This window comes from Vicugna pacos, chromosome 9 (genome assembly GCF_048564905.1).
Source record: "Vicugna pacos chromosome 9, VicPac4, whole genome shotgun sequence".
In the NCBI taxonomy this organism is placed as follows: Eukaryota; Metazoa; Chordata; class Mammalia; order Artiodactyla; family Camelidae; genus Vicugna; species Vicugna pacos.
The window spans coordinates 30,188,685-30,203,137 of record NC_132995.1 but is presented as its reverse complement, the minus strand read 5'-3'; the positions used below and the strand labels follow the sequence as shown (position 1 = coordinate 30,203,137).

Here is a 14,453-nt window from a genome sequence, read left to right as displayed (position 1 = left end):
TATTTCAGCTAAGTAAAGTCTAGCCACATTCCTGCTTGCCAACGTGTACCTTTGAAAACCAAAGACAGACTTCACACCCTGAAAAGCCTCTCTCTCCCTTCCTCCACATTTCTCTGCCATACCCACCACCCAAACACCAGCAAACGTCAGCCTGTGGATTTCCTCAGCCCAGTGCACTAGGATGCCTCTTTTATTGCATGTTGTGGCAGGAGAGAAGGATTAAATTACCGGGGCTGTCAGGAAGGACAAGCTCTCTGCCATACATTATCATTATCACTTGCTTCTTGGGTGAGAGAAAATGCAGTAAATCCCTCAAATACAAAGCAATAAAGACCGCTGGCTTTTACTGTCATGACTGCCACTGCCATTAACAGGCAGTGACAGCGATGTGGCACTCTTAGATGTTGCTTGTATCTTTTCTGACAGTGTGCACATAAACCTGCCAGTGACATGACATTAGATCACATGACTATTCAGATTTGATTCTGGTTTCCAGCGCTGCGCTCTTTTCCCAGGCGTACAAGTGAGGTGGCATGACTTGCGTCTCTAAAAATAGGTATTTATACAAATACAGAATAGTACTAAATGTAGCCTATTCCTGAATGGCTTCTTTTTGTGGATTTTTTTTTCTTTTTTTTTGGTTTAGTGATCTACATGGATAAAGAAAACAACCAAGCAAAGAGAGACATCTTAAAAGCGATACTACTAAAACAAGAGATGCCCAATAGAAGGTACATTTAAGTGTTCTGAATTACCTGGTGGTTTATATAAAGCCAATCTCGGTAGCATGGCGTGGTGAAAAAAGGCACGAGATGAGGAAGCGGAACACCTGACTTGTTCACTCTATGTTCTTGCATGAGTATGTGATCTCTCTGGGTCTCTTTCCTCCTAGAATTATAGTAGCCCTGCCTCTCATATAGAGTAACTGTAAAGATCCTATAGTGCTTTGCAAACCAAAAGACTGTATATTGTAGTATATGGAGTATCCCATTGCCGTTCAATTCTAACTGTAAAGCGCATAACAGTGGTTGCAAGGAAGGTGTACTCTGGACTCAATGGCTGGAGTACAAATTCTCATTTCATCGCTTACTAGCTGTCTGACTTCAGCCAGCCACCCTGTGCCTCACTTTCTGCATCTGTAAAGTGGAGATAATAATACCATATGGGGTTGTTGTGAGCATTAAATGATATGATACATGTAAGATGGATAGAATAGCATCTGACACATAGTAAGTGCACAGTGAGTACTCATTGCAGTCATTGTAAGTAGTAGTAATATTAATATTTGTAATAGCTCATCAGCCTTTCAGACTAATTTTTACCTTACTGTCACTGTTTAATAATTCATCATTTCCTGTTATTTATTTTTTATGCTTTTTGGGGCAAATTTGAAGAGGACATTTTGCAATTTGGGTCAGTAGAGAAATTGTGCCCTTTTGAGAAGGAAGAAAACCTGATCTTAGTAAGTTTGTGCTTTTGAGTGAGCTCCCATTTGTGCAGGCGGAAGCGTTATCTAAGTGCTGCCTGTTAACCCCTGAGCTGGGCTTTGCCAGCGCCCCTTTGCTGGCTCGTCCCCCTTGGCCTGGGTGGACCCTTTATCTCTCCGTTGTCCTCTTCTCCTTGCCTTTATGGCCCATGGATAACAACGTCTTACTGCCTCAAAAAGGGAGCTTACCTCACCACCTGAGAAAGACTCAAATGTTTCTCTTTCCTAGAGATCATGAAGTGAATGAAAAAGACATGATATTTTTCAAAAGAGCTTCCAGTTAGCAACTAATCTTCTGTTTCATGAAAGGAGACTGGAATTCTTAGCTCTTAGGATCTGATTGTAGCTTTTTCATTGGTTCCTTGAAATACATGTGTTATTTCTTTGGATCTTAATTCTGACGAAAGAATGAGAAAACCCTGTTAATTACTCTCAGGTTCTGTTTTTCCCAGGACAGTAGATGACCACTCAAGTTTTACTTGCTTACTTTGTTTACTTCAATTTCTTTCAAGGGGTATCCCGGGTCACTAGTTTAAACAGCACTGGCCGTGTCGTCTGCTCTCTGCGGTTAACAAGCTGGGTCATCACTGGCCAGGACTGAGTCTTAAAAATAAAAAATAAAAAATAAAAAAGTCCACAATAACTGTCATGACTGCCACTCTCCCATCGTTGTTTCCCTGAAAAAATCTCTCAACGCTCCACAGAGACACAGATGTTCATGTCATTTAGGAGAAAAACTGAGAGAGGTAGTGCAGGTGCAGAGTGACTGACATGGGGATGATGGCAGCTGAGGGAGGGCTTGGAGTGCTGGCTGCGCGCTCCTCTGACCGCCGCGGAAGGGACGGGACTGTCACGGGAGAGAATGCCCTGTCCCACTTCTCTCCCTCAAAAGTATCTCTTTCTTAAGGAAAAAAAAAGAGAGAGAGTTTACATTTATATTTTTCCACCGCCAAAAGGCAGTTGTTACTCCAGTGAATGTTCTTACCTTTTTAAAATACTCTGAGGTCACATTACTTAAAGTACCTGCTAGTTTATAAGAATTCATTTTCTCAGACAGCAGCCCTGTTGAATATTGGTGATAACTTATAGAGCCACAGTTAGAGAAGTTTGAGAAATCTTCCCTGACTTGCATAAAATTATGTACATTATATCATGAATTACATATAGTACCTTTGCATTCTGACCCAGGCTGGATTTGCAAATATACAAGCGTCTCCTTAAAGGGGAGGCAACACACTGAAATGGGAATTTGAAAAGTATTTATTGGACGTCAGTTTTGACACCGACTTAAGGTTCCTTTTTTGTTTCTTTTCTTTAACCGTGTTCTGTTGTGCAGATCCAAGAGAACCATCAGCATTCCAACACATAAGACCCACAGGTGACCCTTAGATTCTTCTATCCTGTTTCATATAAAAATGAAGTGTTTCAGAATGAGGCAAGAGTCAAAAATGTTAAATGAGCTAAGGAGTTTCAGTGCCTTGTGATTTCCTAAACTACAGCAAGTGACGTTTGAGGTCTAAATCTTGAGACCCAGCCCAAGGCCTGCCTTCGGCAGTAAACCTTCCCCAAATGAGCCAGCCTTCAATTAGGACTTCAATGCTGCAGTTCACATAGTAATCCAACAGATATTTATGATCCCTATGTAAGTATCAGGAGCTAAAATGGTGAGCAAGGGGAAGTCTCTGCTCTTGTGGAGTTTACATCCCACTGAGCAGGATGGTCAACAAGTAAACCAAGAAACCAATTCCATGTTACCATAAGTACTAAGAAAAAGCTGAACGAGCTGCTAAAATAGAAAAGAACAGTGCAGGAAAACCCAAGGAGGTGACATTTAAGCTGGTTAGTGAAGAATGAGGGGACCCAGTCAAGTCGTGAGCAGCCCAAAGAAGATGGTTCCAGGCAGAGGGAATTCCAGACATGAGGGAAGATAGAGGTGTGTTTTTAGGACCTGGCAAGGGACAGTTGCAGGAGGGAGAGAAGGGAAGAGGAGGCAGGAGCAGCCCATGTGGGACTTCCTGTTTGGAACTCCCTTGGGTCCTTGGCATCCACCTGTGTGTATATCCAGGTCCTCAGACTAGACTGTCAGCCTCTTCAGCACATAAAGCAAGGTTTCACCTCTTTGTTCAAGATAAGGTAAGATGTGTCTGTGTTTCCATGTATGTGTACATACAGTTTAGCTTAAGCCAAGCTATAGTTTTTAAATTATTTTAATATGTCTTCCTCCCTTTTCTGCTTAACTTTAATTTCTTAATTTTATATTTGACATCTCATTTTGCTCTTTATAGAATTTAAAGCCAGAATATTGCATTTTTTGTTTTTAGCGCTTTCTCTGGCACTTAGAAGGGCTTTTTTTTTTTCCTTTTTGTCTTAGTTCCCATATATTCAGTGCAGGCAATAGTCTGCATAAAGTGATATAAATATGATCCTTAGATATGAGACATTATATAAGGATAACACTTAACATTACAATCTGAAACCTTCTGTCTTTTCTGTAAGTCTTGTGGGTATAAAATGTGCATCAAATATCACTTCTAATTCCTGCTCATCTAAACATATTCATTTTAAGACAACTTCTTTCATCATCGTTCTTATTTGAGTGATATAGTCCTTGTATAATTTGAGTGTCTCAGTTTTCAATCGAAGCAAGCCTTTCCCATGCCTTCTTTTTCTCTCCCCTTAGAAATGTAGAAGCTTAAGGAGCTCTATCTAGATTAAAAACAGTAATAATAAAAGAGCAAACATTTACTCAGTGCTTACTATGTTCCAGGCACTGTTTACATGTATCATCTCATCTGATCCTCACAAGAGCCCTACGAGATAGGTATAATTATTCTTAGTCTACATATAAGGAAACTGAGATCAGAGAGGTTAAGGAACTTGTACAAGATTACACAGCTAATAAGTCGGAAAGCAGAAATTTGAACCCAGAATGGATGCCCTTAACCACTCCATCTTAATCCCTCTGTTTTATGCATCGTATAAAATAACAATCTTATCCACTTGCAGACCAGGATCTGCACTCTTCACAATTATGTAATTATTGTGTGAATAGATATTACCTTTGGTTTCAACTTAAAGGATTTCTGTTTTCTAATCAAAATGTATTGCTAGCTAAAAACAGGACTTAGTAAAGGAATGAAATGTTGAATACTTATTTTTAACAAATTATTTAAAAATATTGTCATGTCTACCTGTAAGCATTTGGAAAGAATTTTTTTTTGCATATTGTTCAAGGCATGATGGTCTCAGAGACTTAGATTTTTATCTAAGAATGTTATCTAAAAAAACAAGATTTCTTGTTTTGTTTCTGATTTGGAATGGATACATTTTGAAAATGGTTAAAATGGTAGTTTACAAGCATTCATGGTTTAAGCTGTGCTGCCAAGACATATCAAAAGAGTTCTTAACTGTAAATTCCTGTCATTTGGTCAGTCCAAGTGTGTTTGGCCTCAGCACAAGCCACTAATTCAAATCAGTTCCATCAGAACCCTGTAATTATATGTCTAAAAGTAAAATAAAACTTGGATGTTATGATTGTAGGTTAAAATATTGCGGAAATAATACAAACATTTCATATAGCTGTTGGGCAGAGGTACAACATTTATCTGACATAATTCAGAATATATAGAACACAGTTGTTTGAATTGCTTAGTAGCAATTCCAAAGTTGTGCATTTCTATAGAAAAGCTTGCATTTCTATTTGAAATACTGCCCTAACCTCCAGGGTCTTTATTCACTTGATCCTTTTAGCCTTAAAAGTAGACGTGTCAAAATATGATCAGATAGTGTATAATAGAGTGGACATCTGGTTCTTCTCTTCGCCTAGTAATTTTCTCAGATTCTAGAGATAAATGCTCATCAGGGCTTAGAAAAGTGGATTAGTGTTCATGTAAAGGCTGGGTGCACTATAATAATTCTAACAGTTCATGTAATAACTTATCTCACCTAATATAATTTTATTTCTATTGGAATAATTGGAAACTTTGAGATTTCACAGTTAGTGATAAAAGCCCATGATGGGAGTTTTGTTTCGCGGTGATTTTTTTCTTCCTTTGCAGTGATGTTCTCTGTCCCTCCCTCCTCAGTGTTCGCTTCACTGTGGTCAGTGACCCTCCGGAGGATGAGCAGGATCTGGAGTGCGAGGACATCGGCATCGCTGACGTTGACCTCGCTGACATGTTTCAGGAAGGGAGAGACATCATCGAGCAAAATATTGACGGTACGAGTGGAAGTATTGCTCAGTCCGTACAACCAGCAACTGCTGAAATCCAAGTTCTTTATTAAAACCTTCTTTTGGCTGGCTGCAAAGACGTTGAGTCACACATTAGTGGGATCCTTTGCAGCTCAAGCTGACTCTTTTGTTGAAGCTGGAATCCCCTCCCTGCATTCCCCCACTGTCCTTACCCTCTCCTTCTGCCTTCCTTTGAATCAACAGAAATTTAAAAATAATTACTCGCATTTCACAAAAAAATTTCCATTTTGTTAGTATTGGGAGATGGTGTGATAAAAATTGGATTTTTGTCTATTGGATTTTTTTTAATGTTATGGAAGGCTCATGCGGTCAAGCCTTATTTCAGCTAAGGCATGTTACTCTAGGTGATCATTGTCATGTCTTTTGCAAGGTTTCTCTCTGATTCAGTGTTGCAGTCCAGTGATACAGTCACTGCAAACCCTGAGTCGTTTTGATCACTTGTTTCCCATCAGGATTCAGGCAGGAGTTAGGAATTCTTGACAAGAGATGCTCTCCTAGATTTTCAGCTCACCAGGTGGAGCCCCCACGAGGCCTTATTTCTACCCTTTATCCTTGTGTCACAAATTTAGAACATGCTGAAGGAATCATGCTTTATGAAATCAAGACTTTTTTTTTAATCATAATCAGGCACGGCCTGGGCTATACATAGTAAATGGAGGAATGAGGCTGAATCCTTGTCTCATCTGTTAAGGTAGCAGGGCCACCACTGGGAACATGTACAGAGTCTGTTCACTCATTTATTCATGCATTAAACGAGCACTTAATTGAGCACCTCTTAAGTGCCAGGCACTCTGCTTACACCACAGTTCAGCTGGGGTTCGTATGTCAAGCTGCTTGTCCTGGGTATGTGTCAGGTGCTCGAAAGTCAGGATCAAGCCAAATGATTAACCAAGTCAGCCCAGGTAACCAAATTAGAAACCTATTCTGGGAAATGTTATAAACTATACGAATCACAACTTTGTTTAGCAGGCACAGAAGAAAAAGATAAAAGGATTAAAATACCAACCTAAATCGCATTAAAGACACCCGGAACCAAGAAAGCCTGACAAAAATGACCAAAATTATCTGTGCTTTTCATTGTTAATCTTTTCTCCAATCCGTTCTGTTTCACAACCAACCCATCTCCTCATTCTGCAAGACCACATATGATCATACTGATCTGATATAAACAGCTCTTGTGGCCTTGAGCTGGGAAAGAGTCAGAAAATTAAACACTGATCAGGGCAGGTTTTTAATGCTTTGCTCCATGCCAGGCATGGAAGTGAGAAGTCCCAAAGAAGAGGGGAAGACTCGGGCATGAGCTGGGGACCCCTTGTGCCCCAGCAACCTCCTTGCCTGCTCTTTTCTCCACCTTAAGTCTTTGTATACCAAGTTTCATTTGAAGATTTCTTTACAGATTTCCTTGGAATTAAACACACACACATAGTGAAAGTTCAAGTAAAACCACAAGGAAAGTAAACAGGAAACTATGTAAGTGCCGTCAAACTTACAAAGTCCAAAATTCTGGCCTTGAGTTACTAGTATCGCCGTCTACAGAGCGATGGGGTCACAGGTACTGAATCAGCATCCCCTTTGCCCCCCACCACTGAGCTCAGAGAATTATCACTGAAAGCTGTGTCCCTTTCCCAGAAAAATGCACAGACACTCAGAATTTTATATCTGCTTTCCTACGGCATCAGTTCATCGACCCTCAAATCCAGTCCATAGACCTTAAGATTCAGGCTCTGCCATTTTAAGTATTTCTAATCTCACACATAATCTATTTTAAATGGAATGCTTTCCTTAGAAAGATAAATAACATTGCAAGTTATGATTATGTAACTTCTTTACAGTTGGTTGCCATTGTGATATTTGTTATGAACACTATGTTAGAACAATTTCTTCGTTGTCAGATACTGATCCTTTTTAGATCTTTTGCTTCTTACTAAGAAATTCTGATTCTGTTTGGGAATCATTATCCTATAGCCTTTCCACTAGGTAAACGTCAGAATTAAATCTTTAGTTTAACTCCACAAGCAATGTGTATGTATACATGCAATACATCTAAAATGCATATCTTCATACACACATGACAAGCTTTAATTTTTGTATGTCTAAGCTGCCAGTAAATTTTGGACTTTTAGAGAGCTGTTTTCATCTTTTCAACTACTGTGTCAGCTAGCCTATCTGAAGAAAAATCTGTTGAGTGATATTAACACTTTTCCGCTATTTTCTCCCTAGTTTTTGACACACGAGCAGATGGTGGAGGTATTGGCAAGCTCAGGGTAACAGTGGAAGCACTCCATGCCCTACGGTCTGTCTACGAGCAATACAGAGATGACTTGGAGGCTTGAAAGAAACCGCTCCAGAGGCATCTCCTACTCCTGAGTAAATGCTTACATACATGAAAGCGCTTAGATGAGATCTCTGTAATTACTCTGGTGTATATAATCTATAATTCATGGGAGGCTGGGGGAAGGGAAGAGGCCTGGGTTTAAAGTGTTCAAGTTTTGTATACTTTTTCATTTGTTTATTTTTCTATTCCCTCCTTCCCATGACTGCCACCCCTCAGGACTTAAGTTCTCCACATTGGGCCACACCTTCTCAATAATTTATATCTGCACGATAGCATGAGAAAGTCTATTTGCATTTTCAGCATTTTCTTATGAAGAACTGAAATGCAATTCCCATTTTTATTTTTAATAAGCAAAAAGCATTAATCTTAGAAAACCTATGAAAAAGAAATACTTTTATGTTATCCCTAATTGTCCCACTAAATGGAATGCCTATGATTAGCCTCATTAAGAGTTTTATACTGTGAAGATTTTATTAGAAGCAATATATGAAAATTACTTGGATTAATGTGTTAATCTTCCTCTTTAAAATGCTAATATCCATTTTATGCACATTAAAGCTCAGTATGCACTTTCTTTGATGCATGCCATTTCTATCAATTAAATATAAAGAATGAGACTTGGCACCAACTTATTAAATTACTGCAAGTTTTTTTGTTATTCTGTCTTAAACATTACAGTTCTTATTTGTATGATTTTCATGTGTTTGTGATGGTAATATAGGACCCAGGGCTGTGTGTAGGTACAGAGATAGATACATAGATGTATATGAAATTCACACTTCGAAAACTTAGCTTATGACATAGGAAGAAAATACTAAAAATGTGGCTCAAATTCTGATATACTTAGTTAAACCTGAAAGGAGTATCTTTTTATCTTTTTTTAAAATTTGCATCAAGCTGGTACAATGCTAGGATGTATCTGGATAACCAGATCCTCGAAAAGCAGCTCAGAAAGTTAATTTTCTAGCTTTTACTCAATCTCACTGAAGGATTTAATTGATATTTTTAATGGAGCTGTGAATCAATGCTGCAAAGGAATTGTCTCTAGAGGTCTGGGATATAATGCATTTCATTTTTTAATTTACTTTTTTATTTGTCATTTTCTTCAAAGGATTTTTATAGGCTGTGGGTTTTCACTGTTTGCAAACAGGCTATGTTCCTTCTTAAGCATATGTAAAGTATTCAGGGAGATAAGTAATTTATTAAAATCTACCTAATTTGCCGTGATATATTAAATCTCTGCTTCAGTGATCACAGACCATTTCATTTAGAGAATTAGGCATTCCCTCTTTGTGTGATTAAAGCTCTGGAAAATGAGTTCTTTGCTCCTATTTGTGAACATTCAAAGCCTGCTAATGGCAAGAAGATGGAATAGATTATGAGACAATTCATTACAGTTCAACAGAAAAAAAAAAAGCAGCCATAATGCAAAAATGCAAGTATGAATATCTGCATATAGTTTGAACCATCTGTGCTCTAATGGCTTCAATAATGACTCTCGTCTTTAGGAGGCTTTGAAATGACATCCGTACAATATTAATTTGTTGATGTACATTGTGGGACCAGTAGAGTATGATCTGACTACAGAAATCTATAAATTCTGTCTCTACCATTGGGCCTCCCTGTCTGGGGCCGGCCATCTCCAAGAAGAATCTTGCTCTCATCAAACTCTGAGAATCTTCATAACAACTCATTCCTCTGGAACCTTCTAGAGACCACAAACATCTGTGGACTAAACCTCTCCAACCCTAGTAAACAGCCACATGTTTGTTGTCACTTCAGCTGGCTCTGAGCTCATCTTTTTGGCCCCTCTTTCTAGCTTTCTTTGGCTTTAAGCAGTTACAGTGTCATTAAGGCCCATAATATTCCCTGCACTAATTTAAAACAGCCGGAATATACCCTGGGATTAACTGAGTGGTTTTTGAGACATTTATTGTGGTATTCTCCCAGGAGGTTTGTATTATTGTTTTAAAACGTTACATCCCAAACTAAAGACCCTTTCTGCAGGGAAGACCGGATTGTGCTGACTTCTTATGATCTTCAAGTGGAAAGGGGAAGTTTTTATTAGAAAACTTCTGAGATTTAGTCAACTGTGTGGAATGTATACCTCAGATTACATTGGAGAATTAGCCATCTTTCTGTGACTTTCATGTGTATCATAACAGATTATTAAATATTCCTCTTCTAGTTTTAAAATACTGAGCTTCAAACTACATGAATTTTCACAAAACTCCTCATAAGAAGTTGAATAGCTGCTTGACACATTCTGAAGTGGGTAAGTGGTATTGGATGCTTCAAATGGGTTTCATAATCTGTCTGAGAATAGGTTTTTTGGTTCTGTCTTGTGTTGACCAGAGTTCATTGAAAAGGTCAGTACCTTTCAGGATACAGAGCAGTGGTTTCCTCTTGGTGACCCAAGCCTGAGCCATTAAGTATGGCTTGAGGGTAGCGGGTGCCAACAGTGGCCCTGCCACCCAGATACACCAGCTTAAGGTAAAGCCTGTGTCAACTTACAGCTCTTGGTGTAAACGAACACAGTACACTCAGCATTTTTGGGGTTGTAATGCTTTTAGTTTGGGAGTATAAATAGAGACGTGATGTGGTGTGCGGGAGAGTGTATTTTACATGTTTTTGCCTACTGTAGTAGAAATGTCAAATTCCTAGCCACTGTCATGAGAAGCAGTTGACAAAAATAAGCTTTATGGTTTACAGTGTGGTTTACGTAGAGAACATTTCTCTTCACTCTCAGTTTCAACATGTTTTCTAAATTATCACGGTTTATTGCCATTTAACTTAAATTAGTTTTTTTAAGAATAAATAGAGAATATATTTAATCAAATAAAGAACAGCCACATTGAAATTCTGCTGTTCCTGCCATTCAGTTGTTACCACAAAACACAAATAATTTCTACGTATTATAAAGAAGTATGGGCTGAGAAGTGGTCTTGTGATTGGGGAGGTTCTGTGTGCACCCACGTTCCCACAACAAAACATAAATTATTTTAGTAATCTGACATCAAGAGCTGTGACAATGAAAACCACTTCTTACACATGTTCTAACAAGAATCTGATTAACATTTTTGTGGATATGGAAAATAAGGTTTTTTTTTAGTCAAACTGGCACTATTGCTGAATTTAGAATGATTTCCTTATGCTCTAGACAGCAAAATGTGCATCATGTCTGTGAGCAAATATGAGAATAAAATACCGTCTTTGGGTAGCACAGAACAACCAAGGGAGAGCTTTGGGGATATAAAATTACTGCGTGATTGACAATACCAGGATGGTCATTCATCCCCAACTATGAGAGGACATTTTAATAAGTCACTCATGCCTGAAGGCCTGTGACTACCTTAACAAAGGAAAACCAAACCCATGATTTATTACAGATTGGGCAACCTGCCTAATTAGATCCATGAATGGGAGCAAACGCAGCTTTACATCCCCTTTGTTCAGAACAAAAACAACCCCCAGGTCAGCCAGAAAGCTAAAAAAAATCAAAGCTATAGAAACAAGTGTTTTAGAAACTGGAAATATAGAATTAGAAAACATCTCCTCATCCCAACCTCTTTTATCTTGCAAGATAGAACACTCACTTCCATTTCAAAGCAGCACCAGTGGACTGCACCTTGCAGTCTGACCTCCTGCAAAATTGGGCCCGTGTTCCTGGTGTCGTCGCACCTTTTGTTCTTGCCCTTTCCTTTTCTGTATAACATTGACTATTACATTTCAGCCGCATTTCTCCTTCAGTTTTTCTGAAGTCAGATCTGGTTCCCTCAGACTCAGAACATGCCCTCTTTTCTTTGGTAGGTGCCTTTGGGCTGTTCCTCTGCTTTTTGCCCTTTCTCACTCTTTATTGAGTTCACCTTTCTCATCCCCGCCCCAGCATCACATCTCCCTTCATTGAACATCATCATGATTTCTTTTTAAATCAGATTTACATCTTGATCTTTATGTTTCTGTCATCTGTTCTCCTCACACCTGTGTTCAGCGGCAGCATCTCCTCCCACCTGTCTGTCCCTTCCTCATTTTCAGTTAGTCAGAGCACACATTTTTCCCTCCTCTTTTCTTGGTGCTATGGCCACTTCTTTAGAGAGCAGCATCTTTGACATTTCCAGTGGCCTTCCCCAAAATGTTCCTTTGCGTCAAGGCTTTTCTTAATGTAACATGACGGGGCACTCTTAGCCATCAGGAAACTAAGGAAACAGCAAGATGATTTCTGTGTCTGGTGCTTCTTGTACCTTTTTACAGTGAAGTAACTAACAGAGGCTGAAACTCAGAGCTCGCAGGAACCACTGGTAAGGAGCTGAAGCATTATGAGTGTGTAAGAAATGTTAAGGAAATATGTCATTAAAATCAAGCTGTATTTGGTGTAAGTGTGTTTTGTCAGAGTTACACATGTCTTTAACAACAGGGAAAAATAAGAGAAATTTTGGAAGAAAACTTAAAAGACTGCATACAACCTAGAGGTTAGGAAGACTTTTCTAACCAAGAGAGGAAAGACACGCTATAAAATAGTAGTAAAATAATGTATTGAATATGTAAGTGTTAAGGGAGGGTGGTAATTTTAATATCAGACTACATAGAATCCAAGGTGGAAAACAAGGGACAAGAAAAGATAGAACGTAATTCTTAGAGAGTCACAGATCAAAAAACAAGAGAAAGTCTAGAAGATTTGCTTAAGATGATTACTAAACTGAAATGAATACAGAATTGCATGAAGAACATTCAGCGAAAAATTAACCATGTTCTCAACTACAAAGGAAGTCTCAGTTTCCAAAGAATCAAAATCTTATGGGTTTGTTTCTGTGAGCACAATGCAATGAAATTAGAAATCAGTGATAAAAGGCTATCTAAAAAATAATTTTATCTAAAAGTTAAAAATATCTGTTCTTATTATTATGCTGAGTTCTAACAGGACAAGAAATAACCCACTCCTCCAACATAACTAGGAGACAGAAAATTCTGCAAACTTCACTTTACGTGTAAGTGGGGAAACAGACATCAGCTCCGAAGCCCACACCAGAGCGGGGAGCAAGGCAAGGTTTAAGCGCAAGAGAGGAGCCTGTGACAGGACTCTAGTGGCGGCACGACACAGATAATGTCAACTAAGATTGTCCCAGAGTGAGGAAGTACTAAGGACCGGTCTGAGGCCTGGTGGATCAGAGTAGTGGCTACTGGGACAGGGAAAGGAGGAGGCTTGGAAATGCAGAGGACCAGAGGTAGCAGCCTTGGAAAGATACCTCTTCCGGAAGAGAAAGCGGCATTTTGGAAGGAGGAGGTCCCCCTTAGAGGCATAATAATGAAATGAAAGAAGGAACCAGCTGAAACTGTGGGCCCCAGAGAAACCAGGTACTATCGTTAAATGGTGTCAATATCAACACACAGTTATTCATTAAAGAAACTACACTTCACTGTAGCAGCAACGGAGGACACTCTTGAGCTAACAAACCTTATAAGCCACCCAAACCCCCGCCCCACCCGTGTGACTTCCTGCCCTGGCTCGTCCAGGAAAATCTAAAACAACTTTTAATTTAAAAAGAGAATCCTGGATCCATATTCTGTAAGAAAACAAAATGAGAAAACTTTTCAGCAGGATGGAGTTCTACCCCAGTAATGGTGAATTTGATGGTTTGGACCACCCTTCCTGTTAAGAACAACTTGGAAAACTAATTTTATCTCAGCTGTGAGAAATTACAGGAACAAGATCTGAAAACAGGAAAGCCGGAAGATGCGTCAGTCCTGAAGGCCGATTTTTCCTAGATGCAGCTGCCAATCTGAAAGCATGGGTAAAAGACTCAGAAGCTGAACAGATCTTCTGACAGATTCATAGGGCTTTGAAGAACAGAAACTGTAATTTAGGGTCCACTGAAGACTAGGAGCCCCAGTAAATCCCCCAGGCTCAAATTATTCCTGTGTTTTTTATGTACACTGTTTGGTACACATATAAAATTAACGATGCACATAAGGAGACAAAACCACATGACTGAAAGACTAAGACAACAGGCAGATGAAACACCTGTAAGTAATTCAGAAAATAGAATTATCACCTATAATCAAAAAAATGTTTAATATGTTGGTCGAGTTAAAAGACAATCTTGAGAATTTTGACATAGAATTGGATATTTGAAAAAGAACCAACTGGAAGTTTCATAAATGAAAATTAAAATAACTGAAATTAAGAATACATTATGTGGTTATCCAACCACAAATCAGACACAACTGAAGAGAGACTTAGGGAACTGTAAATATAAAAATCAAGAACATACTCATTAAAATGCATGGAAGGAAGAATGGAAAATACTGAAGAAAAAAGGGCAGGGTGGTTAACAGACTAGGGATTGTGTGGAAAGTTATACACACTGAGATATTGCAAGTTT

General features: G+C 38.9%; 1 protein-coding gene across 1 annotated transcript in view; it reads left to right on the top strand.

Annotated features, from left to right (window-relative positions):
* The window catches only part of RPGRIP1L (RPGRIP1 like), an 86,424-nt gene extending 76,570 nt beyond the window's left edge, over positions 1-9,854 (top strand). Inside the window, exons 24-26 of the mRNA XM_006207841.4 lie at positions 647-731; positions 5,572-5,705; positions 7,959-9,854. Of these exons, the coding sequence (XP_006207903.2) occupies positions 647-731; positions 5,572-5,705; positions 7,959-8,071 (332 nt within the window). The 3' untranslated portion in view covers positions 8,072-9,854. The remainder of the gene's footprint in view (positions 1-646; positions 732-5,571; positions 5,706-7,958) is intronic.
* Positions 9,855-14,453: the final 4,599 nt, after the last annotated feature.